This window comes from Strix uralensis, chromosome 12, assembly GCF_047716275.1.
Source record: "Strix uralensis isolate ZFMK-TIS-50842 chromosome 12, bStrUra1, whole genome shotgun sequence".
NCBI classification, from domain to species: domain Eukaryota; kingdom Metazoa; phylum Chordata; class Aves; order Strigiformes; family Strigidae; genus Strix; species Strix uralensis.
The window spans coordinates 2,313,024-2,338,562 of NC_133983.1; the positions used below are offsets into that span (position 1 = coordinate 2,313,024).

The window sequence follows — 25,539 nt, forward strand, 5'->3', positions numbered from 1 at the left end:
AAATCCTGCACATCCTCAGAGATTGGTTCTGAGGAGGGAAGAGCGAACAGGACTGACAACTGCAGATTTGAAGGTGCAAATCTGAGAAATAATTCCACCTCAAAAAAAAGAGGCATAAAAAAAAAAAAGTCTGGTGCCAAGCACTGAGGAGAACACCAAAGGTGGGTAGATGCCCATGAAGTTAAGTACTGTCCAACGTAGGCACTGAATTAGCAAGGAAAAACTATATTTCTCTAACAAATGACATCACAATGCACAATAGAGTGAAATTAAGGTCTTCCCAGGTTATCACAAATCTATTCCTAACTTCCATTCAGTTTGAAATTTAGTTCTTAGCAGTCTTTATTAGATGTGTATTTAAAAAAAAGGGATACTAGTAGAGGCAGAGATAACAGCATCAAAAGACATTTCTGCTCTGCATTTCAAGCAACGTGGATTCTTACTGTGACACAAACAAGTAAATATTCCTTTCACATACCACCACGTAGCAGTGACCGAGTTGTTTTTGCACAGAGAGGTGAAGGCAGATGATCTGAAGACCGCCTTCTGCACGATCGATCCGGGTATTGATGATCGGACGCTGGATACCTACATAGACCTGGCTTATCAGGGTGGAAGAGAACGGCCAGACCAAGAAACCGTGCCTGTGGAAACTGCACTCGAGAGACTGCTCGCTGGAGACGTGAGACGAGTAGGGCCCCCACCCAGGGAGGGAGGCACGCCCGGCTTTGAAGGAGAGTGAGAGCAGGCTTCCATTATTGAGAATAAAGGGACTGTTTGATCTACAGGTTGTGATACCAAGCTGGGAGTCAGTTACTGCACTAAATACTTCTTCCCAGGCATACCAAGATACATCTAGTAGCTAACAGTTGCAAGGATAGGCTAGCTTGAACTATCAGGACCACATTCAGTTTAAGCAGCAAAGCACTCCAGTACCATTTTGCAGCCTCTGCAGAGTCATTTCAGCTCAGCAAGACATGCAGTAGGAGGTTGCTGGATCCCCAGACAGGCTTCACACCCCCACGGCACTGGGGCACCACGGGGTGTTGGTGACAGAACAGCTCCGCTCCAGTAGCCATTACTAGAGCCTGCAAAGCCACCATCAAACTCCAGGCTGTAATGTGGCTGCTTTAGCCCTTAGGCCTTATGGCTCCTTGGCTCAAAGAGGCCAGGTTGCAAAGATACATCTGCAAAATGAGGTCAATCAGCAGAGTTGGTGTGCACGTGAAAGGTCAGTTCAGCCTACACCAGGTTTGCTACCATGTCCCTAAGGATGCTTTTATCTTGGTGTAGCTCCAGGATGAAGTCACTTTGAAAGAAACTCAAGTGCTGCTACATGAGTAGACTTCTGGAAATCCAAGCACAGAAACACTGAAATCTGTCCCTTGCTTCAAGGAACACACCACAGCATTTTGGAAGCTGCTTTCCAACCACTGGCATTAACTGATCATTCCTGTTCGTTAGTGTCCTCTCTATCCAGCACAGAGCCCTCTCCAGGGAGGGGAATAAGGGTTCTTGAAAAAAAAAAAAAAAAAAAAAAAACCAAAAAAAAAACCAACCCACCAAACCTGTAGGAAAACAGCTCTGCTATGGTTGTGCCTCAATTGCTAAGTGGAGCAAACCTGAGAAGGCAAACCTGTTCTTTTTCTCACACATAGTTTGAAAAGTAGAAAGCTGGAATCAGAAGTAATCTTCCTAAAACCCCCGCTGTTTTTGTGAGCATTTGCAAAAACTGATTGCATTTGTAAACTGGAAAGGCATCACAGCCTGCGTGCCAGGGTAAGTACCACCCAGAGGCACGAGGCCCCTGGGGTCTCTGCCTTCGGTACTGAAGCTGGTGCCAGGCACTTCCACCACGAATCACAAAATACCAGGGAAGGAACTATGAAAGGATGGAAAAGGGAGATGCATCATCTAGCTAGAACCCAAATGTAGGTATCTCCAAGAGTATTCTGAAAGCAGGGGTTGGAGTATGGCAAAATTCAGTATATCTAAAAAGGACAAGGAAGTTAAGCACCAAGAAAGTGTTTGGTAGATGAACATCAAAGTTGCAAAGCTTTGCAAGAAAACCCCTAAAGGGAGGTAGAGAAAGCAGTGGGCTACAGAGAGCAGCAATCACTTGTTTTGCTTCACCCTGAGGACTTTAGATCCCCCAAAGTTAACAGCTCTTTACAGCGCCAGCTATCTCTTTCTTTTTCCCTTCCCGTTACATTGTTAGGACTTGAAAAATATGTCCCCAAAAGTCTTGAATTTAGTTAACCCTGACTTTACTGCAACAAGACGCTCAACACATCTCACCAGAAGAGGGAGACCAGATGGGGAATCTTACCTCTCCCTCTCACAACACTCCCAACCATCGAAGCCCCATCGCCTCCTGCCCTCAGCTGGAAGCTGCTCGGGGCAGGAACCTGGCAGCGGAGGAAGCTGGTTGCAGATGGCTACAGGAGGAGGCAGCACAATGGAAAGAAAGAGGAACCAGCAGCTTCTCCTTGGGAGGTTCTCACCATGTTTTAGCATCAAAGAGAAAAGGAGCTGAAAACTTCACTACTACTTCAGATTAAAATTTTCAAACTGGTGTTTGCAAAGCCCTGAGGACACACTTGAAAAGCCCCATAATGGCAGAAAATGTGTTTTTATAAGTACAAGTTTTGCAATATGTTTGTCAAAGAACAAACTGTTTACTTTTGAATGTTGCAAAAAAAATCTACTTTGTTGTATTAATGGAATTGTTTTAAAAAAAAAAAAAAAAAACAACCCTTGAAAAATGACTGACCTTTGTATTGGTACTGCCTGCCAGAGATTTTAACTGTATTGGTCATTTCCTTTAAGTTGTGCAAAACCTGTTTAACTTGCAAGTGTTGCTGCCAAGACCTGGGTTGGATTTCCAGGAGTCCTTATGAACTGTGCCACTGAGCTGTAGTTTTAGGAAACAACACTGCACACACCGCTTAATCCAGAGACGAGGATCCGTACTTGCGTTGGGATTTAGGACAGGCTTAGGATGGGGAGAAATAACTAGAGGGTGGCAAGCATCCAGCGTGACCATCAGACCGGCTGCACCGGTGCAACCAGAGCCTGTCCCGCCCCAGGAGTGCCAGAAGAGCCACCAGTAAGATGATGTTTGTGCTGAGCTTTGCCTTACCCCGCCCGGCCACGCTCAGCCCCGCTCTGCCCTGTTGGAGGCTGCAAAGCAGCAGCCTCGAGCCATCTCTTCTTCACAGACATCTGGAAATTAATTGATCAATTTAAAGACTCAAGTCTAAGTCAAATGAATCCATTTAAAGGCTCAAGGTTTTCAAGTTCAAGACGGAGATGCTAAGAATTAGGGAGCAAAAATAAAATCTATTCATTTTTATCAGAAATTAAATAAACACCGTGTATTACCTTGGGAATTAGACTGGCTAAATAAAAGGAAAGCTTGCTAGTGTGTCACTGACCCCCCTGGGAAGCCACCGAAGAGCACACTGATGAAAAACACACAGGAGAAAGTCTGATACCCATATCCATCCCTCTGAAACTGGTATATGTGACAGGCATCATTCTTCCCCAGCTTCTGAGTTGCTTTACAAAGTCACAGTTGCTCCTGAAATCCTTTGCTGTGGCTGACCTCATTGCTGGCGTGGTTTAGGCTCGCCGTCAGCAGTAAAATCACACACAACAACTGTGCTTTTTATTGTCTCCCTGCTTGAGGAACACAAGGGAGCGCAGCGCAGACCAGCTCCTCTGTGCAGCAACCACCCGTATGAAACCTCAGCGGGGAGATTTAGCCATAGCTGGGTGCCAGTCACCCACCAGCCGCTCCCTCGCTCGCCCTCCTCAGCAGGGTGGGGGAGGAAATAAGATGGAAAAGCTCACAGGTCAGGATAAAGACAAGGGCGTCGCTCACCGATTACCGGCACGGTCAAAACAGACTTCACTTGGGGAAGATTAATTTAATTTATTGCTAGTTAAAAATAAGAGGAGAGTGAGAAACAAAGACCAAACTAAAAAGATCTTCCCCCCCACCCCTCCTTCTTCCCAATCTCCTCCCTGCCAAGCAGCGCAGAGGGGACGTGGAACTCGGGGTTTCAGTCAATCCGTAGCAGTTTGTCTCTGCCGCCCCTTCCTCACGCTTCCCCCTGCCCCGGTGTGGGGTCCCTCCCGTGGGATACAGTCCCTCAGGAACTGTGGGTCCCCCGCAGGTCCCCGTCAGCAAACCTGCTCCTGCACGGGGTCCTCCCTCAGTGCTGGGTCTGTTTTGGGGGGCTAAAGGCCACTCCTGCAGCCACCCCCCACCACCACCACACAAACCCAGTGCACGCAATTAACTCCGCCTGAGTCAGTCTCCCCCAGTCTCCCTACCCTGTGTGCATCAGAAAAATTCATCTCTCAAATAGTCTTAAATTATTGCCTGCTAATTCCCCGTGAGATTCAGCCATATATAAAGCATATGTTCCCATTTCAATGTACAGCAGCAAACAGCTGTGGTCACGGGTAGATGACGACGTACTCTTGACACAGACTAGACTTGCAAAAGGGGACAAAGCCCAGGTTTGAAAGCCCCCGCTCTAGAAAAATACACAGCTCTAACAAGGGTCTGCTGCTTTTTGGAAGGCTGTACACAACTAGTTCGTATGAAGCAAACAACTAGTTAGTATGAAGAGCATCTAATACAGCTAAATGCCTATTAGGAACATTTTGAACAATGCAATGCAGTAGCCTTTCAGCTCACTGGAATGAGCAGCATTTGCATCACACAGAATACGTACAATATTTTATTTATCAGAGCTGTACAAGTATTCAAAGGTAACATAAAAAATTCAGAATAGTCTAATTACACGTAGTAACAGTCGGTGAGATCCAGCAGGCTGGCGTGACAGCCACAGCACAACCAGCATCAGTTCAAGAGAACATCCACCGTTTATTGCCCCACTGGTTACTTGTGGAAAACCATCCTGGGGGCAGTTCCAGGGAACCACCCGCAGCCAGGCTCTGCAGGCAGGCACCTTCCCCCCCTGCCCTCCCCCCCCAGAGGGCCATCGCTGCCGGAGGGGCACGTTCATTGGCAGGGGACCACTCTATTTCCACTCACAGCAACTGGAATCAGGAGCTTCCTGTACTCCAGAGGCAGGTAACGCTCTATCAGCACATGCAGCGGCATCTTGTCCGTCACCAGCCCTTGTCTTTGTTCAAAAAGAGGAGAGCAGAGAAGAAACAGAGGAGTTAGTGAAAAGTGTTTCCACTCCGAGTAAAGTTTTCTTGCAGTGACATTTTTGCATTTAACAGCTGCTTGTGACAGAAGAGCTCCAGACTTCTACTTGTGATGCCCCAGGTCCCATGGCCAGTGCAGACACCAGCCTTGCCCACACGTGGAAGTGGACTGAGAGGGTCACTGCAGAGCAGCTTCCCACCCAGCCACGTGTTTATCACAGTGATATCGATCTTTACCAAAGCATAACTATGCTCATTGCTTTTTAAATTCACGATCCACCTGCCATGGGATAAATTTTACTATTTAAAGACATACACAGAATGATGGAACAGAAGCAAATAGCTCGTTACCCAGCAGATTTTTACATTCCCAGTTCAGAGGTGGTTGGCAGTTTCAAACTGTATAGGCCATGGAGTTTTCTAGTACACCGTTTAGCTGATTGGCCTGAAAAATCACTGTCTCCTAGTCTTGTAGAAAGGGAAACAAAAAAGCAGCATTTCTTCATGCTTTCCTTGTGGAAGGAACAGAAATACTGTTCTTATTCATGAACTAACAACAACTCCTGATTCCTTTATGAAGCAGTGGAAAGGCATAAAGACATCTATAAAAAGGTAAAATAACAAGAATACAGAATCCTCAGACCCAGCCAGCTGAACCATCACACCTCTCAGCCTGTCCATACTAACTTCAGCACACACCTGTCAGGTGGAAAAATTAAAATCTCTGGACCAGGATGGCAACAGATTATTCTTTTTACACAGCAGCACCAGCTCCACCTGACAGAGGTGCCTTCAATCAGATGTGCCCCACAAAATCCCCCAGGTGACTTTACATCGCATCTGAAAACTCTTCCAGTTGGACACAAATGAATAACAACCCGCAGTAATGACTTTAAATGAGCAGAGATTAATTTCTTTTGGGCCCCACAGAGTTTTACAGAGGGCTCCCAAGCCAAGAACAAATCCCGAGTTTTGGTCACAGGACAAAGTAAATTCAAGCCTGAGATGGGGGAGCTGAGGGAGCCCAGACGGAAAAGCAGAGTGGAGAGGCTCTGAGAACAGCTCAGCCAGGCTGCTGGTCAGCCTGCTCCTCTCCGGGCTCGCCGAGTGGCAGCACAGCGTCGTTAGGAGCAGCCAGCCCTGGCCTGCCAGGCTGGAGGCTCATTCTCCTGCTCTGGAGAGGAACTGTCACCTTGAACCCTAAGTATTAGCTTTTGTAGAAGCAGGAACTACCTGAAAGGAGGTTGTAGTGAGGTGGGTGTTGGACTCTTCTCCCAAGTGACAGTATGAGAGGAAATGGCCTCAGGTTGTGCCAGGGGCGATTTAGATTGGATATTAGGAAAAAAATCCTTCACCGAAAGGGTTGTCAAGCGCTGGAACAGGCTGCTCAGGGAAGTGGTTGAGTCACCAGCCCAGGAGGTATTTAAAAGATGTGTAGATGTGGTGCTTAGGGAGATGGCTTAGCAGTGGACCTGGCAGTGCTGGGTTAAGGGTTGGACTCAATGATCTTAAAAGTCTTTTCCAATGTAAATAGTCTATGATTTTGTCTGGAAGAGTAAGTCATCAAAACAGTCAGCAGGGCATGTGAAAGTGCTCACGCTATTTCAGTCACAAGCAGAGAGCAAAGAGATTGCTCAGGGGTGCGAACGGTGCAGCCCAGCCCTGCACTTACTGTTCCTCTGCCTCTTCTACCGACACTGTTCACTTCCCAGCCCTAACTGCTTCGCCCTTGCACACATCCCCCTCCTCTTGCTACACGTTCCTCAGATGGCTCCTGCACTCCCAACCCCTCACTACTTCCTCTTGCCCCTTCACCACCATCACCGTGGGGTATAAAAACCCAAATCCACGAATGCCCTCCTGGGACAGAGGGCCGAGGGGCATCGCACAGAGTAAGTCACAAGATACCACACAGACTGTGCAAATACTGCTAGTGCACACCCTGGCAATAAAAGTCTTACTGGGCTACCAAAGCATCACCAAACACTACTACAGGTTAATAACAACCTTCCCTTTACCTTCTCATGAGGACTTCCAGGTCAGCCTTCTCCACTGTCTTTCTCCCAGCATGGTTGGTGTAAGCTTCCAGATCATTGCACACCTGCCTGAAGTATCTCTCGGAGCTGAAGGAGGATTGAGGAGGGAAATTAAATCGGGCTGTGAAGTGTGTGAACACCAACTACTCACCCACTTCTGTAGGGCAAGCTGCACTAGAGCTGCTCGCCTGCCAGGGAAAACTGCAGGAGGAGAAGCACTCCAGATCCACCCCGCTCCCTAACGGAACATGCTAATGGTATTCGTGTGCTGTTAGCTAGAGAACACTGGGAATGGTGAAATTTGTACTGGTTGGGACAAAACCCAGAAGCTCCTGCACGGCAGCGTTGGTCACAGATACCCTCACAGCAGCCAAAAGCACCCAGCACTCTCCTGTCCTCATTGTAACCAGCCCTCCCGTGACTCTCCCCAGCTGAATAGGGAGGGCTGTCAGCTTGCCAGCAGCACTCCTGACAGGTTTGTTATTTCAGGAGAGAAAAGAAAGAAAGAAAGAAAAAAAAAAAAGACTAAAAACAGTGGGAGGAGGAGCAGTTTGCTGTTGCTTACCATTTTTCAACAATTTTGAACGCATCTCTGGTCACTGGCATTTTCACATAATGGCTAAATATCTTCTTTATCAAACTACTTGCTACTTCAGGCTCTCTTGTTTTCCTCTGTGGCACTCCCGAGCTCTTTGGAACTGGCTTAGCCTGCAGCGGCTGGAGGGGAGACCTTTGGGGGAAATTGAAAATTCACACATCAAATGAACAAACACTGGGGAGAGGCAGAGAACACCAGGCTGAGTTTGGGCAAACATTATGCTGAATTTAAAGGGGTAAGAACTACGTCCAGCTCTTAATTCTTTCCCCCTCCCAATTCTTCAAAACCCTCACGCCTATGAAGTACAGAGTTTGGAAACAGTTCATGTGGCATTATGACCTTGTGAGAAGGAATCCAGGCTCACATTTCCTGAGATAAGCATGCTAACATAATAAATAGGCAGCAAACTATAGTTCCCTCCAACACAGAAATGCAGTTTTCACTGCATCCGAGTTTTAACTGTCCAGGAGTGCCCAAAGTGTGATGCATCCACAGGCCACCTCTGCACCTGCAGACAGGAGAGTCTGCTCTGCAGGGTACACTTTTACACCATCATGAGCATTCTGTTTAGTGGGGTTTGTGGATTTTGGGGTTGGTTGGGTTTTTTTCTTAAAGACTCAGTCCCAAAGGACATTACAGCTGGTTTCCATTCTAAAAAAGGAAAAATTGTAACATGAAAAAGGGAAGTGAAATCCCCAGATTCACTCAGCAGACAAGTGGAAAACAACAGAAAAGCCCTGGAATCTCAGGGTAACACACACAAAACCCACAGAGGTGGCATGGGTATCATTTGATTCTCTCTCCAGCCCACCTGCATGTTCTTCTCTCAGAGAACTTCAGGGGCAGATGGAAGAGATCAGCCCCAGAGATGACACATGCGTAGTCATGAGACAAAAAACCCAGTCATGATTTAAGTCATCTTGGTTACTGCTTCTGTGCCTCATTTTACCCATTTGCAAATGATTATACATGAATGTTCGTTTCACAGGATCAGGGAAAAATTGAAGTTTAGTGATTGTATGGACTTTGGTGTTTCTAAATGAAACATTCTGTGGCCCTAATCTGGTATAGTTGATCACAGCAGAATTGTACCAGTATAAAGAGATTATTTTACAGCAAAATGTCTTTAAGCGTGGCTGTCACATGGTTACTGCTCCACTACATAACCTAGAGTATTCCTCAGGCTTGTAGCGTGAGCATTGCTATCTCAGGAAGCAAGCAGGCCAACTCTGGGTCAGACTGATTACATGAAGTGCAAACAAACCGTGCGTTACAGCTTCCTGTAATGGAGGCTCTGAACCTGTAATTATGATCATCTGTTATCTCAGCACAGCCTGAAAATCTGTCAGTCTATTAACACCCAGAAATTCCTATAAAGAACGTGCATCCAAATACATGGATGTCTCTTGCCAGTGAGGACTAGCACTATCTACAGAAGAATTAGTATTCAGACATGCCCTATATATATATAAAAAGAGCATGTCCCAGTGCAAAATCCCAAAGCAAATCTGCATTCGTTCAGTTCCACTTCAGCAGAGTATCAAAGACTCTTTTTTTCTATTTTATAAATGTATTTCACTATTCATGATTATAGCAATCATCCAGCACCTTCCATAAGCATCGTTCACCTCTGTTCACAGATGAAAGGGCACAAGAATTTGGTTTTATTATTGCTTCAATTAACTAAAATCTGGAGTCACGGGCCAGAAAATTCCTCCTGTTCCTTAGGACCCACTGTTAGTGGGTCTGATGAAGCATATGGCTTCACCAAATTTCCAGTTAAGAGAGTGATAAATGTTAATTAATTTGGAGTAATGCAGAGGACAGGTTCACTTTCTGCCTCTAGGCGAGCTTCATTTTATACTCAGTACATGGCAACTGCATACAGCTTTAGGCTTCTAAAGTCAATACAAATATGTCATTTCATATGATCAATAACATAATCTGCACTTCCCCCTCTTCTGCAAGGGCCTCTGCATCCCATAATGGAGTCTATGGCTCCAGGGTAGCTTAAGAGTTGAAAAACTCCTAGGAAAAAGTTTTGGTCTTCAGCACAAGAAAATATTACAAGAACATTCATTGGAAAGACTTGAGACATCAGATCTGCTCGGGCAGAGTACTGGCATTCGCTTGATAGACCTCTTTATTCAACTGCTACAGCAGTGAATGAACTAAAGACTTGAGGACTGCTTGCTCTCTGCTGCAGCTGATAAAGCACACAACAACTGACAAAGCTGGGCTCGGCACTCTCTCCCCCTGATGCTTACATCCCCCCAGACACAATTCTACCAGGCCACTGCTGAAGGTGACTTAGACTTACTTGGGAACAGCAGGTTTTGCAGGGTGTGGAGTTGACAGCAGTGGCTTGTAGGCTGCAGCACGGACAAACGTGGGTGTCTTCATGGAAACCTCTAAGGGAAAAATAGTACTTGAGGAACTGAACTCTATTTTTGGAGTTTCTGCAGCAAGTAGTGCCAGCTTTCCACACATCTGGTCCACAGCCACACTGCCTGCGCTCAGGCTGTGGCTCCACAGCACCTGGAACCAGTGCGACTGGTGGCTGCTGCAATTCCTGCTGTGCAGGCTGGGGGCTGCCCCTCGGGCCCAGGCAGGAACACACGCTCAGGGACAGGCTGCAGGGGCTGATGGCTGGGTCAGCTTAAGCTGCCAAGAAGCTGCAGCCTCTTTTCCCAGAAAGAACTTCAAAGTCTGCAAGCTACCTCATTGCCGTCCTGCTAAACCAGCAGCAAATTCTCCTGAACACAGGACAAGCAGAGCAAGAAAATCACATTACAAGGGTCAGTCTATGAGCATCTCCCACCTTCACAGCTTTTCATAAAGTCCCGTCAGCTACAGCTCAGGTTATAGTCAGTACCTCACCTCCTCTTTGCTGTGAACTACCCATATCAGTTTCCTCCAAGCCTAATCGGCATCCTCTAACTTCACCCTTGAAGTTCTTCACTTCTTAACAAGCAAGAGCAGGAAAGAAAACAACTTTAACAGAACAGAAATACAGAGCAGCTTCCTGTCTAGAAGAGGAGTGGTCATGGAGGGCTTCTTGCTTGCCAGTTTCCCTTGCAGGCCGAGTGCAGCCCAGGAATCCAGCATTTCTGGTAATGGTGCCAACTTTGCAACCCTCCCTAAGAGCTAGGACACCTGCCCTCTTATAGTAGACAAGCCCAACTACTAGAGGCCTCAGGTACTACTGAGAGTTAAACTCCACAACTCAGAGGGTCAGGAGTCCCTCAGAGAAAGCAGGGCTGGGTGAACTACCATGGTTCTTTGCAGTAGCTTCTTCTGAAGTCTGTGTGCTGGAGGGACAGGGAGCAGGACGCAAGGGAAGAGACTGAGGTTTCTGAGGTAAATTTTATGACAAGAATGCATAATTTTTCCTCTTTTCTTCCTCTCCTTGTTCAGTGAGACTTGTAAGATGCTACTCTTACCGTTCCACCCTATCAGCAGAGACCTCTTCATCGAGATCTTTCCATCTCTTCACACAGCTGTGTTAAAGCACATTGACACACTGTTGTAGATGCCCTAAGAACACCTACAGCTTTTCTTAAGACAAAAGGGTACCAGTTCAACTGTCGCCTTTGTGCCTTGCACACTGCACAAACACATGCAGGCATTCATATTCTCCTTACAGCTGTACTTCCCACAGTGCCTCAAATCCTGGCACAATGGGATTCTTTTAGGATGTCCTTAGCTCAGTTTTTTATTTCAGGGTGTACTGTACTTTAGAAGACTTTAAGACCAGTCCCAGAAAGACACCACTAAAACACACTCTGGGCATTCTCAAACGTGGCCTTGATCAGAGGACTCAGTCTGAGGTGTATGTTCTTCTAAAAGGCATAAGCACTCTTGGGACAACAGAGCAGACTGATGCAGTGTCCGAAGAACTGTTTAGAAACAGACACTTCCTCTCAGCTTTCTGGAAAAGCCAGCCTACTCTTTTGGTTAACCAGAAAGGAAATCTGTAACTACATGTATAAAATATGGGGTTCTAAATTAGGTTTCAAGTCTGGAGTCAGGTAAGTGGCTGTGGAAACAGTAGTTCAATGCTCAGACATTAAGAAGTCAGCATGAAACTAGGAGTCAGGAAGGAAGGAATAATAAAATGGAAGAAAACTGTCTGTCACTGTATAAAGCCACTCTGCACTCAGTTTTGTCTATTTGTGCACTTCCATTACCTTCACCTCAAAAAGTACAAGATGATTTAGGTTCCTGAAGCACCTGATGAGCCAGTAACAATCTGGCCCCAGGAATAGCAGCCAAGAGCTTCCCTGGACTATCCGATGGACTAAAGAGTTAATTATGTTATTAACCTATGCTGTTCCTCCATCTATTGAGAGGTAACAGGGAAAAATTCTCCAACTGCCTTCTGTTACTGCTGCAATAGTTTTCTTACCTTCACTCCCAGAGTCCTCAGCTTCATCCTCAGTAGGCTCTTCTTCCAGACCATCCAATTCTATCATGATAGGCTCATCTTCTAGTTCATCTGCTTGTTCAGCAGCTTGCTTTAATGGCTTCATCCCAGATTTTTCAGAGAAGGAAGCAGCATGAGAATGCCTGCCCAGACTTCCAGCTCCAACACCTCTGGCAGTCTCAAGTTCTAGATTTCCAAAGCAGGAAAAATACTTCACTGAAACAAGTATCATAGTCAAAATTTCAGAGCACTCATGAGAATGAAACCTAACTCTCCATTCCTGACAACGTTGCCATCTATTATATTCCTATCTTCAAGGATTAAGGTGTCAATACACTAAGCTAGATAAGCTAAAGCGCTGATGAATCCTCGACTTTTCCCTCTGCTACATCTAGGTGTGCAGAGGTCACACCAAAAAAAATAGCACTTGGTAAAGCCCATGAGATTTGAGTGAAATTTTTATCTGAGCTCCTTTTAAATGAACTTCCTTTAATAAGAACTTTTATCTCAAAAGAAGTCTTATCAAAGCCTTATTGCAGCATGTTGAACACAGAACCCAGCAATTCAGGAAAAGTAACTTGGGAGATTCTGATTTTCCAACGCACTTAGAAGGTCTCCAAGTTTTATCAATCTTTGCCTGATTCTAGAACTCCCACTGGTAAATTTGAATTAAACTTTCCACAATTATATATTTCTAAGCAGTATTGCCGATATGATTTTGTTTTCCATTTGAGCAGAATGCAGTCTTTCAGCTTAAAATGCCACAACTAGTTAGGTATTTTCCCAGCATTTAGCCCAAACTCCAGAGTGCAAAAAGAGCTAACAGGTCTCTCTCCCAACACTGATGCCAATAACGCAGCTTGAGAGGTCTCTGGCATTAGAGATAATCTTCAGTATTAGAGGTTGTCCTTACCACCTCTGGGAGAGCCTTGGTGTTCAACGCTGCCTTCTGCTATTCCCTCGTCTTCTGAAGGGGTCATTTCCGTTTCGACTCTGGTATGCTGTGCCGTAGTTACCTGTGATTCTGCATTTTTGGTCAGTTTCTTTTCCAAACGTTCAGAATATCCAGAATTTGCACGATGATCTGCAGCTAAAACAGGAAATTCTATCATCAATCTTACCTACAAAAACCCTCCAATCAATCACCAGCATACAGTTTAACAACTGATAAAGTTTACTCATGGTAAGTAAACTCAGCAGTAGCCATAAGCTATAAATAAGAGAAGCAGATGCAGTTCCCTTCCAAAAGTTTACAGCTGAAAAATGCACTTTTCCTGTGTTTGCTCTACAGCCACCTAATTAGGATGCATGTTAGATCCCAATGAAGGAATTTTACTTAACAGAGCTCCTCCAGATTTGTCATCTCTACATCTATTCTCACTTTTGGTGGTTGTGTGAAAGATCAATTTCTTTTAAGTCTAACAATACATGAAGTTTGCACTCAGATTCTCCTGCCCACTTCCTCAGTTCTTCTGGCTAAACAATTTTGCAAGAGATATATATAGCATTACAAAGAGAGGAGCACCTAGCAGTGGTTTTAACCAACCCAGAAAAGCCTCTAGCAGGCAGCATGAGGAGAAATAAATGAACATGTGATTTGCATGTCTTTAAAAATTTCAGCTGCTGAAGTACCAAAGAGTACGTAAGTACTCCTTTTCCCTACCTGCCAAACCTATAGTCCACAATTCTGTTACCATGTAGCTCAATTCCAGCAGAAATCAACACAGGTAATTTTGGAGAAATCTTGCTGGGAACTCTGATAGTATTCTGATGTGCTGAAGTGTTTGGAAATCTTGGCTTAGCTCCAAACCAGAACCTGTAAAAGTGGATTTTTACCATCTTCTCCAATGACTGGGATTTTTCACACTTGGGAGCCCCAAGCCCCAGCGAAGGGGACAAGGAAATTTGGCCAAAGGTGATGCAAAAATCAGCAATACAAATCTCACTAACCAGAATATTGGGCTACCTACAGCAACGCAGGGCAAAATCTTGACTAAAGTTAAGTGAAATATTAACCAGCTTTGTGGGGAGAGCACAAAAGCTCAACTCTACATTAAGACTGCCTAAGGCAGACAGGCACCAGTGAATCTCCCACACTGCTGGATCCCTGCTGGGATACGGTACTTTAACAGTGGAGTACCAGATGCTATTGACACAGTCAAGTCAGTTTTTACTGATTTCTTCACCTGTTGCCAGCAGCAACACCTCCTGTAGTTCAGTATAACCTGCCAGCTGTCAGTGCCAGTTGCTCCTCTTTAGTTTCTGCACTGACAGATCAGGGAGCTGTTTGTTTCAATGTTTGCTGAATCATCTCCTCCATGCTGCTCAACGCTTTTCTTTTTAAACTTCTTGTATTTCACTCCACTGTCTTTTTTCCAGGCTGAGCAGTCCTTATCTTTAGTCATTTAATGTACAGAAACTGCTTTATATATTTGATTATCATTAATGGTAAAACCTTTTCTCTGCACCTTCTCTAGTTCTGTTAAACCTATTTAGGGATGGAAAGGTTAGAACTGCACGCAGTATGCAAAAGGTGAGCACGACAATCATTTCTGAAGTGGCAAGTGACATTTTGTCATCTCTTCCTTTCATAGTCATTTTTACATGTTATTTGATTTTTCTGAGCATCCCCCAAGCTTTGAGCTGGTGTTCACAGAACTGTAACAATTCTGAAGTGACTTTCATCAATCTCAAGAGTCACATCCCATTTAGACTTCACACTCCACAGGCACACCCAAGTAAAAATATAACAGGACAAAAGTATCAAGAAAGGTTACAGGATGCCAACCTTACACAACTGTAAATTTAGAAGCGCAGAATATCTGCTACCTTAATGAACTATTCTAAAAGAACTATTCAAAACAAAAGGCTGTATTATCATGATTAAAAGGCAACATAATTAATTTTGCTGATACACCTGGTATGCGCAAGCAATTACTTATGGGCACTGCAAGTATTCAGTTTAAAATTCTAATAACAAAACTGTTGATGCTATAGACTGCTCAGTGTCCATACTGCCACAAGGTAATTCATATGAAACTTCAGACGTAATTAAGCCTGCATGGCAATGGTCTTCTCTCATTTCCAGACACTGTTGAAGGGACAATGGGAAAGGCTTAAAAACGATCCTAAACTGGAATCTGGAAAATGAAATTTGACAAAATATGGGAATATGTGTCCACACATACCCAAAGCTTTACGGAATGACTGCATAACACCTGCCACCCTCAGCGTCTGTGCAGAGTTTTTATCATCTTATTCTAAAGCAAAAGGATTTCAGAGAAAACTAAGAATGTTACTTGTGAAAGCAGGCAACTTGCATGACTTGCTCTCTTCCAGGAACAAGGAGGTATTAAAGCCCAACCTACTAGCGACAGCCTTTATTACTTATGGGAGGGCAACCTTCAAGCCCTTGTCTTAAAAGATGCTGGTTAGTAGTGGAGAAAGATAATGGCCAACACAGCTTAAATAAATCTAGTAAAGCATTAAAATGTATACAAACAAACAGAGTGATTAGCCAGACGTATTCCCTGCCAAGAGGGAGCTATTCATCTTTCCTGTGGGAAGATGAGCAGTACTATGGACCTACCAAAAGGTATGAACCTTTGTTCTATTTGCAGTCACTGTGAACAAAGCAAATACTGACAAGAAAGCACATGGGCAAGTCACAGCCTACTTTGAGAAGGCTTGTCTGGAAGTGCTCACAGTGTCTCCGATATGACTTGAATTAAATTATCTCCAGCATCTACTGCACAATAAAGTCTTACAAGTCACCCGAAAAACTCGGTTTTAATCAAAGTACTCCATTCCCTTGCAACACTGAAAGCATTTCTTACCCTCTCTGAAAATCTCTTCCTGTTCCACTCTGTTCACTGTATTAGCCATCCCTTCTGTATCGTTTACATCTAGGTCTTTAATTATACGGGACACAACTTCTCTCACAGACATCCCAAAAGATCTCTCAGGCTTTAGAGGGACTGGGGAGCCGGAACCTTTCCTTTGGCTTCTGGATGACAAGAAGGAGCTCCATCTATTAACAGCTAGAAATTGAGAGCATTAATGTGTTCCCAGTATCTTTTTAAACTTTCTTTTAGCTTTTCTAGTAAGTAAAAAACCAACCAAGCAGAGAGAGGAATACACACAAGAAAATGCTTTCTTTACTTGAAACAGTTTGGGGATGTCACACTGTATCCTAGGAACCAGTTGGAAAAGTCCTTGCAACTATTTTTCAGTTCACACTGCGGAGCAACATTGACATCAGCTACCTTTGGTAAAACAGCAGAACTATGTAACCATTACCCTTTGATGTTAATGCCTTACAAATCTGAGCATCTTTAGATACGCTCTCACTCCCCCTCCTCTTCCTCTCATTTGATCCAGTCCCTATTTCACGTGTCCACACTTTTCTCCACATTATCTAATCTACCTGTCCTAAAAGTGCCTGCCATTGGACTCTTCAGAGCCACTAACCTTTTCTTCCTGTTCATCTTTTCCCATGTCCTTTCAAAACATCTTTTCCCACCAAACTTGCCCCAGACAACCCTCCAGAAGCAGAGTATGGTGCAACAGTCCACCAGCCATTAACTAATTTCTAAGCTTTCCAGGGCAAGAACTATTCTCCTGGCTTGAGCAGTACTGAATACGTCAACCATTCTTTAAATATCGTTTCTGTGGCCCTTTTGACAAAGGATCATAAAAAAAAACTAAATGAAAAAGAAACATTAGCTGTCTATACTTCATGGAAAGCACAGAGAGCTTTGACTGAAGAACTGCACAAAGCCATTTACCACAGCAGATCCCATCCTGGCTAGCTGCCTCAGGGTCACTAAGAAAATTTTAGGGTTGCAACCATGCCTTGGGGCCTGGGCTATGCAATATGAGGAAAATGTGCTCCCATTTACACAGCCAGGACAAGGTATTTACAGGGAAATGAATGTAGAAGAGATATACCAGGCACCAGGAAAAAACTGGCAGTGACAGGCCTTGGAAAGCATCGGTACAGAGTGTCCAGGGAGGTGACTACCTCTGTCCAAGGGATTTTTAAGGCCCTGGAGACAGTGAAGCAGATAACTGTGACACATAAATGACCTTACCAGGGTAAATGTCTAGACTAGTAACCTCCTGAGACTCCTTCTAACTCTGTCTACAATTCCTACATGTTATCTCCTTATCTCACCATATTTGTGACCAATTTACAGCACCTACTTCTGCGGTCCCCGGTACAAGAGAGAGATGGACATACTGGAGTCCAGCAAAGGGTTACCAGGACAATTACGAGGCTGGAGCATCTCTTCTGGGAGGAAAGGCTGGAAGAGCTGGGACTGTTCAGCTTGAAGAGAAGGCTCGGGGGGGGGGAAACTCATCAATATATGCAAGTATCTGAAGGGAGGGTGTGAAGTAGACAGAGGCCGGACTCTTTTTAGTGGTGCCCAGTGCCAGGAGAAGAGGCAACGGGCAGAGACTGGAACACAGGAGGCTCCGCCTGAACATAAAGAAACACCTTTTCACTGTGAGGGTGATTGAACACTGGAACAGGTTGCCCAGAGTTTGCAGTCTCCATCCTTGGAGACATGTAAAAGCTGCCTGGACACGGTCCTGGGCAACCTGCTCTGGGTTGGAGAAGATGACCTCCAGAGGTGCCTCTGACCTCAACCATTCTGTGATTTCAGAGAATAACCACTAAGCCCCAAGTCCCAACCCATAGTACTCACTGCCAACCACCACCTCTTCCAAAAGAGAAAGCTGTTCCATTGGGTTACTCTGCTGGGAATGATCCTGCGTATCCTCTTGCTGGTTTGCAGGTGTTTTTGGAGATACACGAGTCATTCTGTCAACATGCTCATGATCAAGGATTAAGCCCTCAGAACGTCTTCGGGTCCTTCCTTCATTTGTGCCCACTCTGGATACCAGGCCCACCAGCCTCGCTTCTTGAGCTGCATCAGAAATCTTGCTTCTCTGTGGTGAAGTTTTTGAATCTGCTAGCTGTGGTTCAAGAGCAGAAAGCTTATTTTGGCTCTGTTCACCAAACTGAGGCTGAACAAAGAGTTCCGTGTTATTCAGCATTTCTGCACCACTTGTCTGTATGGTTGTTTGGATCCCAGATGCTGTTTGTGAGTCCACAAGATAGTCCTGTACTGTTTAGAAAGTTTTAAAACAAATTTTACGTTAAAAACTGTTCAAGGTCATAGAGACACACATAAAATTACCAGGACTTGCACAAGTCAAATTTTAAGTCATTCAACCAAATTTTATTCATCCTCCACAGATCAAACACTGGCACTGTATCGCTACACTTCAGTGCCCCTAACTTTCCCTACCAAACCTTCTCCCCACAGTTATGAACATGATCCCAAACGATTCCTGTGGTATCAATCACCAAACTGGGTAGAGCACATATTTAAGTGCATAGAATCAAAGCAACTACAGATGGAGAGCCTCACTCTAATCTTGCTCCCCAAATTACACTGGATTTTGTGAATGTCTTAGTAGCCTTTAAATCATAAAATACAGAGCACACTTCATTAATTGCTTCTAAAAGCCACCTTATATAAGGCCGGCCCTCCTGAAACAGAAGTAACACCACAAAAGAAACCTTTACTCTTCAGCATGTTCTTTTTCACTTCGCCTTCAAAAGCTTCCATGTCAATAGCTTTGCGATTTTTTGGCCTCCGGAGCAAGCCTCTCTTTTCAACAGTGTCTGGTGGAATCAAGGAACCAAGAGACATGCGAAGAGATCTGTAAAAAGAGGAGGGAAGAAATAATTTTCAAAACTTACACACTCCCCTTTTACCCTCAGGTTACAGACACGGTGCCACTAACAGCGAGACATTTCACAAATCCCTTAACTAGGAGGAAATTCCCCAAAAAACCCTTGAAGATTACATGCCAGTCTACTTTAAACAAATAGTTTAATTTCATGAAATCACCTAACATCAGGATATGTATCACAGAGATCAGGAAACAGACAGTTTTACAGTTTCCTACCTCCAGAGGGCTGCAACAACATATCTGCCAAAGGTTCAGGAAGTTTAAAAATTTTAAATATAAAAAAAACAAACCCAAGAAAAACAAATGTTTGAGAGTAAAGATGTCCTCTAGATGGCAGCGGGGTGGTAGGAGGACTTCAGAACAAGTCTGATGATGCTCAGTATCAGTATTCACAGCAAAGTACAGCTACCTGTAACTTTTTTGAGATGGGCGCTAAGATAGCAACATGCAAAGCTCAGGAAGAGATGTACCCTGTACATATTTTAAAATATGTACATCTCACTGTACATATTTTGCATCCTAAAGAGACTGGCCACGTTCAGCTACTTCCTGTCCCTCTCTCCAGGAAGTCCAATCAAAAAATGGGTTCAGAGGATTCAAAGGGAGGAAGTACAGAATCACCTTGCATGGGACCACAGGCAAGGGCTGCAGCAAGAAAGGTGAAATAAATTGCTAACCGTGGCTAGGATCATTAGGAAAGCAGACAGGCAACACAGGAAAATAAGTTCTTTGACTTGCTAGAAAGCTTTTAAAGTCCAGGAAAGTTGGATAGATGCAACTGATGTGATGAGTCAATTAATAGAGAGAGAGAGAATATTCTAAGGTATACTGCGTACTGATTTATTGTTGGAAACATGAGAATGAAAGGAAAAAAGAAATGATCCTAATAAGTAAAAAGAGGAGCAATCGTAGCAATACAAGCTGGACCAACCTGGGTATACAGTGCAGAACCACAGTTTCTGAAAATCACAAAGTATGTAGTGTAACCCCTGCAAATTCCATCACCAGAGTGGGAGGTGATGTGTTATTACTAACATAGGTCTTTATCAGGAACCCAGGTATCTATACTGTTCTTCACAACTACACAGGTGATGAATCAAGGCAGTTAGGACAGCCAGAAGTTAAAGAGATTTTAGTTTAAACTCACCGAGCCAAAGTAGTACTGTCCAACGCTGACTGAGCTAGAAAAAGTTGGTGACACATTAGCTGAGAAGTTACACACTACACAACAGGCTACAGGAACACCCCAATGGATCTTCCTCTTTCTAGAGCCAGTTATGCTACAGTCCTCAAAAGTTACATATTGGTGAGAACAGAATTAGGTGACAAGTTCACTTTACAATTTCTTGTCTGTGTTTCAGAACTGTGTATTAGAATCCTAATAAGCACTTTCTGAAAGTGTAATAAACAGTGATTTCAAAGAAAATTTAATGCGGCACATGCCCTCATACTCAATCATATTAATCTTGCCACATTAATAGCAAGATGCTACGCTAGGGCCTCAGTCACAACCACCCTTCAAAACCCACACCAAACATTAAAGCATGGGGAAGCTTTACAAGTACAGGTTGTTGGTGAAACTGTAACTCAAACCTATTCTACTCACAAAGCCCCAAAAACCCAAAAGCAGATCTGGAGAGCAGTGACAATCATGCTCATACTAGAAAATACTACAGCATGCCCCCTCTACTTTTACAGAGCTGTCCACGTCTTATCAGAACACATTCAGATCAGGTATCAGGCTAAAGACAAGTTGATTTTTTGACCACAGGTGAGTCAGGGTAGGATTCAGCTCCAGATTAAAATATCCAAACACGGGTGTCTATGTTCCCATTATGATCAAGCACAACTGATGAAATGTAGGTGTCTACTTTAGGGTGAGCTGCATCAGCCTCCATACTCTACTGACTAGATCTCCCCTAAACTTTAGGACTTCAAGTTACCGAGTGTACACACAGGCACAGATCGTCTATAATCCAGAGCTGAGGTACCAGTGTCTGTAATTTGGAGCTGAATCCCACCCTTGAATTCCACTCTAGTTGCTACTACCAATAGGGTATGTAAACCAAGGTGTGGAGTTTTATCTGCTTCTCAAACTGCAACTAAAATTAAAGTTATATTTCTACATTTGCAAATTTATGTTTAAAGGGAAGACTTATTCCAATATAAAACATTATTTCTTTTATAAAAAACTACAAGACCCTTTTTTCTCAAACAAGAACTTTATAACTCACGATATCGTTGCAACAAAAACTATGCAGCTTGTTGTATTTTCAAGTTTCTGGAACTGGAGACCCTTCAAAACTCAAAGAGCACCAAGTTGGAAAAATTGTCAAGGAGGTATATACAGTCAGGGCAGAGCCTGTAACTTGGCTCAAAAAGGTTTATTTTAAATTTGATAGGAGGGGGCTTTTACTGTCTCCACTACCCCCTGTGCACAAGATGCTGCAATCTTGCTTCCAAACATACAACTGCCCAGCTCAGAAGTTACAAAGAACTAAATTGCAGCAGGTGAAAGTCAGCTGACAGCAAATGCAGTGCTGAACAAGGTAATTTTTGACTACAGCCTTACCTTGGTTCTGGGGAAGTCGTTTGTTTGCTGCTCTCTCAAATTCTGAAACGCTGAGTTTCTTTCTCTTCTTAGTCACATGGAATGTGGTGATAGATGTGTCCTCAGGAACAAAGTCTGGCAGTTGCATTTCCACCCTACCAATACAAACCAAGCTTTTAACAAAGGACAAACCTCATCACTTAGCTACCCTAGAAAGCTCTCTGTAACGATGCTGGAAAGCAAACAAATTATTTGTCCTTGCTGCAGCAGAAGTAAGAAACTAATTGGTGATTAGCTCAGCAAATGCAGGAATGTGTCATTCCCTCCTACTAAATCAAAGTAAATTTCACAAAGAGAATCAAAACTTGAGTGTATATTCAAAACAATAGGGCTGGAAATGGTCAGGCAAGTAAAAGCTTGGACTTCCAACAAGCTGCATAGCTCTCTTCTAACAGCACACAGGAGCGACTAGGTTTGTCAGTTGTGACAGTGTAAATAAAAAAGCCATCATCATGAAACAACATTAGATATCACGAAGCACACTGGTACACAGCGTAGACAATATCCCAGTCAGGCACTGGATCAGGATCAGAAAGTAAGTTTATGAGTTGTTTTCCCCCTTTACCGAGAAGTTTCAAGAATCCCCTCTCATGAAGGTCACGTTAAGGCAGTGCATCCTGCAGAACTCGAGCAGAGCATCCCTCCCGCAGCCAAGGCCCTGCATTCAGAGCACGGACTGCTCTGTATCCTTTGCTGCCACAAATGTGGCTTCAGTACAGCAAAAATGGTAAGGTGATCACGTTTACAGGTCTTTTCCCCTTACAGAAGACATTCTCGACCACTCAGAAATGTAGATAAGTTTCATTTCTTGTTACGAGCATAATGTAAGCCTAAGCATTAGAATTTAGTGGCTTGTAATGGGGAACAAATGCAAAGCAGTGGGGAAAAAAAGATTCCTCATTTTTTCGCATCTGTCCTGGAATATTCTATTACAACTAGGGAAAGCAGCGTCTTCCCAAATTCAAGAAAGTTCACGTCAACTAAAAGAAGGCCGTGAAGGGATTTTAAAAAAAGACAAAAAGCCTATACCTGTCTAACTTCAACAACTAGCTAACATATGGAATATAAAACCCTTCAAAGATCCAACCATCTGATCTTTTCATTTAAAGACAGGCTGATGAGAAGCACATTCAGAGGTGTTAAAGAACTATAACAAGCAAAATCAAGGAGGAATTAAAATAATACTGTTCATCTTACTGCTAATCTAAAAAAACACCCCAAAAGAAACCAAGCTACCACACTTACAGAAAACTCAGATTTTTCTTCCTCTATTAAAAAAAACAAAACAGAAAGACAAAAGTTTATTTAATATTTTAGATGACTTGTTTAAGGTTGCTTACAGTCAATGCAAAAAGTATAGAGACAAAAGAAATCACATTATTTAGAACAGCCTATTTTACAGCAAGCAAAAATGCATACAAGTGTTGTGACAAAACTGACTAAAGCAAATTAAGACCTACCACCACTACTGGCTTTCCTCTGTTTTGTAACAAAGTGGAAGTAAATGAACCACACTTCAGCCTCTCCAATTCACTCAGGCCTATTAACTTAAAATATTAACGGAATGAATAAAATGAATAAAAGCATGAATAAAAGCAGCTGAGCCTCAGGCAAACCTCATCTCCAAACCACCCTACGGGAAGGAAGTTACCCCTAACTGCCCTAAACAAGGACAACCAAGAACACTGTAAAAAGCTACAGCAGCCTGTGTTCTGAATACGAGACACAGCAGACCCTCCTTACACCCCAGCATCGTCAGCAGACCGCCTGCAGCCTTGGGGAGATCCAAGAACAGCTATTTTAGTATGTCACAGAAAACTAAGAAAAGCAGGCTTCCATCAGGAGACTTATTGTACCCATTTTCACTGCAAAAAGATATTAAGTCTGCATTTAGAAAGGGGACAAAGAACAGACCTGCAGTATTTACTATCCAGTCCCTTAGTCCCAGTGATTCCTACACAACTTTTAAAGCTGGAGAGGTATTTCTGAAAATCCCACCTGAGCAATTCTGATCACTGAAACAGAAGTACAGAAGTCCTGCTCCCCAGTCCCAACAGAGGAACTGCAGCTGGTAGCGTAAAAAATAAAAGTAAAAATTTAAAAAATTACTTACATGCCAGAAATCCTCTTAGATGGGAGTTCTGATCGAGCTTCTTTTGTTTCTTCATGTTTAGGTATTTGAGGTGTTAGAGGTGAAACTTGTGGTTCTGCCAACAAACCAAAACATTTCCTTTCCACAATTCAATCCAGCAAGAATGCCAAAATGCAGCAGTGTGTCAAATCACTACATTCTGTAAGTTACATTTATTAACGGGTTAAAATAAAGACCTGGTGAAAACTAATTGGCTTCTAATCCTAGGAAGGCTGGCACATACAATGGACAAATGGCAGCATGGGGGTTCCACGTACTGCAGTGGAGCCAAGCTGAAGTTCACAACAGCTCCTGCATCTAGGATTTACACACAATCCTACAGCTAAAGGCAGCACAAAGATTACATGCTTGCTCACCAGGATAAAAAGACTGAGTGAAGAGGATTTTCAAGAATATGACTTCATCAACACAAGACCTGGTCTTTGAGACAGAACTGTATCGCATAACCTCATTCAGCTCCCACTGCAGCGATTCCTCTTTCACATAAATCAGTCATACAACAGTCTGGATTTCCATTCTGCATAACACAGTAAGAATAATAGGCTAGAAAAAGAACACCTCCTGTTCTTAACTCCACCAAAACATTGCCCTTCTGTCCTCTGTTTTCCTGAAAAAAAGATACTTACGGGTCTTGATGATTCTCTTGAGCACAATCCGTGGTGTGTCATTGTCAAGATCAGGAAACACTGTTGGTTTCTGCTTCACTGTGCTGCGTCTGCCAGAATTAGTCTCCTTGCCCGAATCAGACACAGTCTAAAGAGAAAAATCAGAGATGTGCAATTCAAAAATCCCATTTTCATTGTTAAAGATGAATCTTAGCATCAAAAACATTCATCATCCATCTTCTAATAAAAATCTAAACTAGCTAACATGAAATGTTTTCCAAATTCTCAAAAAGAAATTGTGCACGTTTGTTTTTTACCAATGTGCTTCACTTTTGGGCAGAAGATATTTCACAACAGTGTGTTACTGAGGTGGGTTTCAAAGCACAACTCTCATCATGGACAACAGCCTGAGGGACTTGCAAGCACAGCCCATGGCCCCTTGTCCCTCACAGCCCTGACCTAAAACCACCCAAAATGAGGAAATAAAAAACATAACCGAGGTGGAAAGCTGTAACGGCCGTGGCTACTCGGTGAGCAAGAAATTCAGGGGTTTCAGCCCCTTTTTCACGACTAAAGGGGAACAGAGCAAAGGAGCTTCCTTTAGACCCCGGGCCCTGCTCCAAGGGCTTCGCTTCTCCCTCACAGCGAGCGGGAACGGGCGGGCAGCGCCGGGAGACACCCCCCCCCGCACCGCGGGACGGCCGGTCCCGCTGGCAACTCAGCTCTCCCCTCCCGCACACCCCGCGGCGAGACCACCGGACCCCATTCGCCACCTTCGCCACGGCCCGCGTCACGTAGCGGCCGCTGCGCCTGGCCCCGCGGCGGGCCCGCGGGCGGCTGTCGGCCATGGCGAGGTAACGGCCGCGTCCTCCCGCCCAGCCGCGTCTCGCGAGATCGCCGCGCGGCGCCCCACGGGAGGGGGCGAGGCCTGGGGGGCGGGGCCTGCCGCTGCACCTCCTGGGGCTATAATGGAGGCGTGGCCTGGGGGAGGGGGCGTGGCCTGCCGCTGCACCCCGGGGCGGTGGTGGGGCGTGGCCTATGGAGGCGTGGCCTATCGCTGCGCCCCGGGGTTGCAATGGAGGCGTGGCCTACGGGGGCGTGGCCTGCCGCTGCGCCCCCTGGGGGCGGTAGTCGGCGGGGGCGGGGGCGCAGC

The 25,539-nt window shown here is 44.4% G+C and overlaps 2 protein-coding genes across 6 annotated transcripts in view; one reads left to right on the forward strand and one right to left on the reverse strand.

Annotated features, from left to right (window-relative positions):
• Positions 1-3,392, forward strand: part of TSNAXIP1 (translin associated factor X interacting protein 1) — a 28,459-nt gene extending 25,067 nt beyond the window's left edge. The window contains 1 exon segment of the mRNA XM_074881455.1: positions 514-3,392. Coding sequence (XP_074737556.1) covers positions 514-742 — 229 coding nt within the window. The 3' untranslated portion in view covers positions 743-3,392.
• A 1,349-nt stretch (positions 3,393-4,741) lies between these two features.
• CENPT (centromere protein T) lies at positions 4,742-25,256 on the reverse strand. Of its 5 annotated transcripts, none has more exons than XM_074881325.1 (14): positions 25,160-25,256; positions 24,408-24,534; positions 23,743-23,836; positions 21,591-21,724; positions 20,166-20,199; positions 18,849-18,985; positions 17,962-18,384; positions 16,087-16,290; positions 13,164-13,340; positions 12,233-12,436; positions 10,145-10,235; positions 7,792-7,956; positions 7,209-7,313; positions 4,742-5,162 (listed from the first exon to the last, which is right to left on the reverse strand). In XM_074881325.1, exons 1-14 carry the CDS (start codon positions 25,232-25,234, stop codon positions 5,039-5,041), a joined length of 2,094 nt encoding a protein of 697 aa, XP_074737426.1. In that variant the 5' UTR covers positions 25,235-25,256; the 3' UTR covers positions 4,742-5,038. The 5 variants fall into 5 exon arrangements, with proteins under 5 accessions (XP_074737426.1, XP_074737425.1, XP_074737423.1 ...); XM_074881324.1 differs by having other exon boundaries at positions 13,164-13,334; positions 18,843-18,985; XM_074881322.1 differs by having other exon boundaries at positions 18,843-18,985.
• Positions 25,257-25,539: the final 283 nt, after the last annotated feature.

Coding starts and splice junctions, on each gene's coding strand:
- CENPT (XM_074881322.1), bottom strand. CDS start 25,234: ATGGCCGACAGCCGCCCGCGGGCCCGCCGCGGGGCCAGGCGCAGCGGC. Junction 24,535..25,159: donor TGACGCGGGCCGTGGCGAAG/GTGGCGAATGGG, acceptor TTTTCTCTTTAG/ACTGTGTCTGATTCGGGCAA. Junction 20,200..21,590: donor ACGACTTCCCCAGAACCAAG/GTAAGGCTGTAG, acceptor AACTTTTTCTAG/CTCAGTCAGCGTTGGACAGT.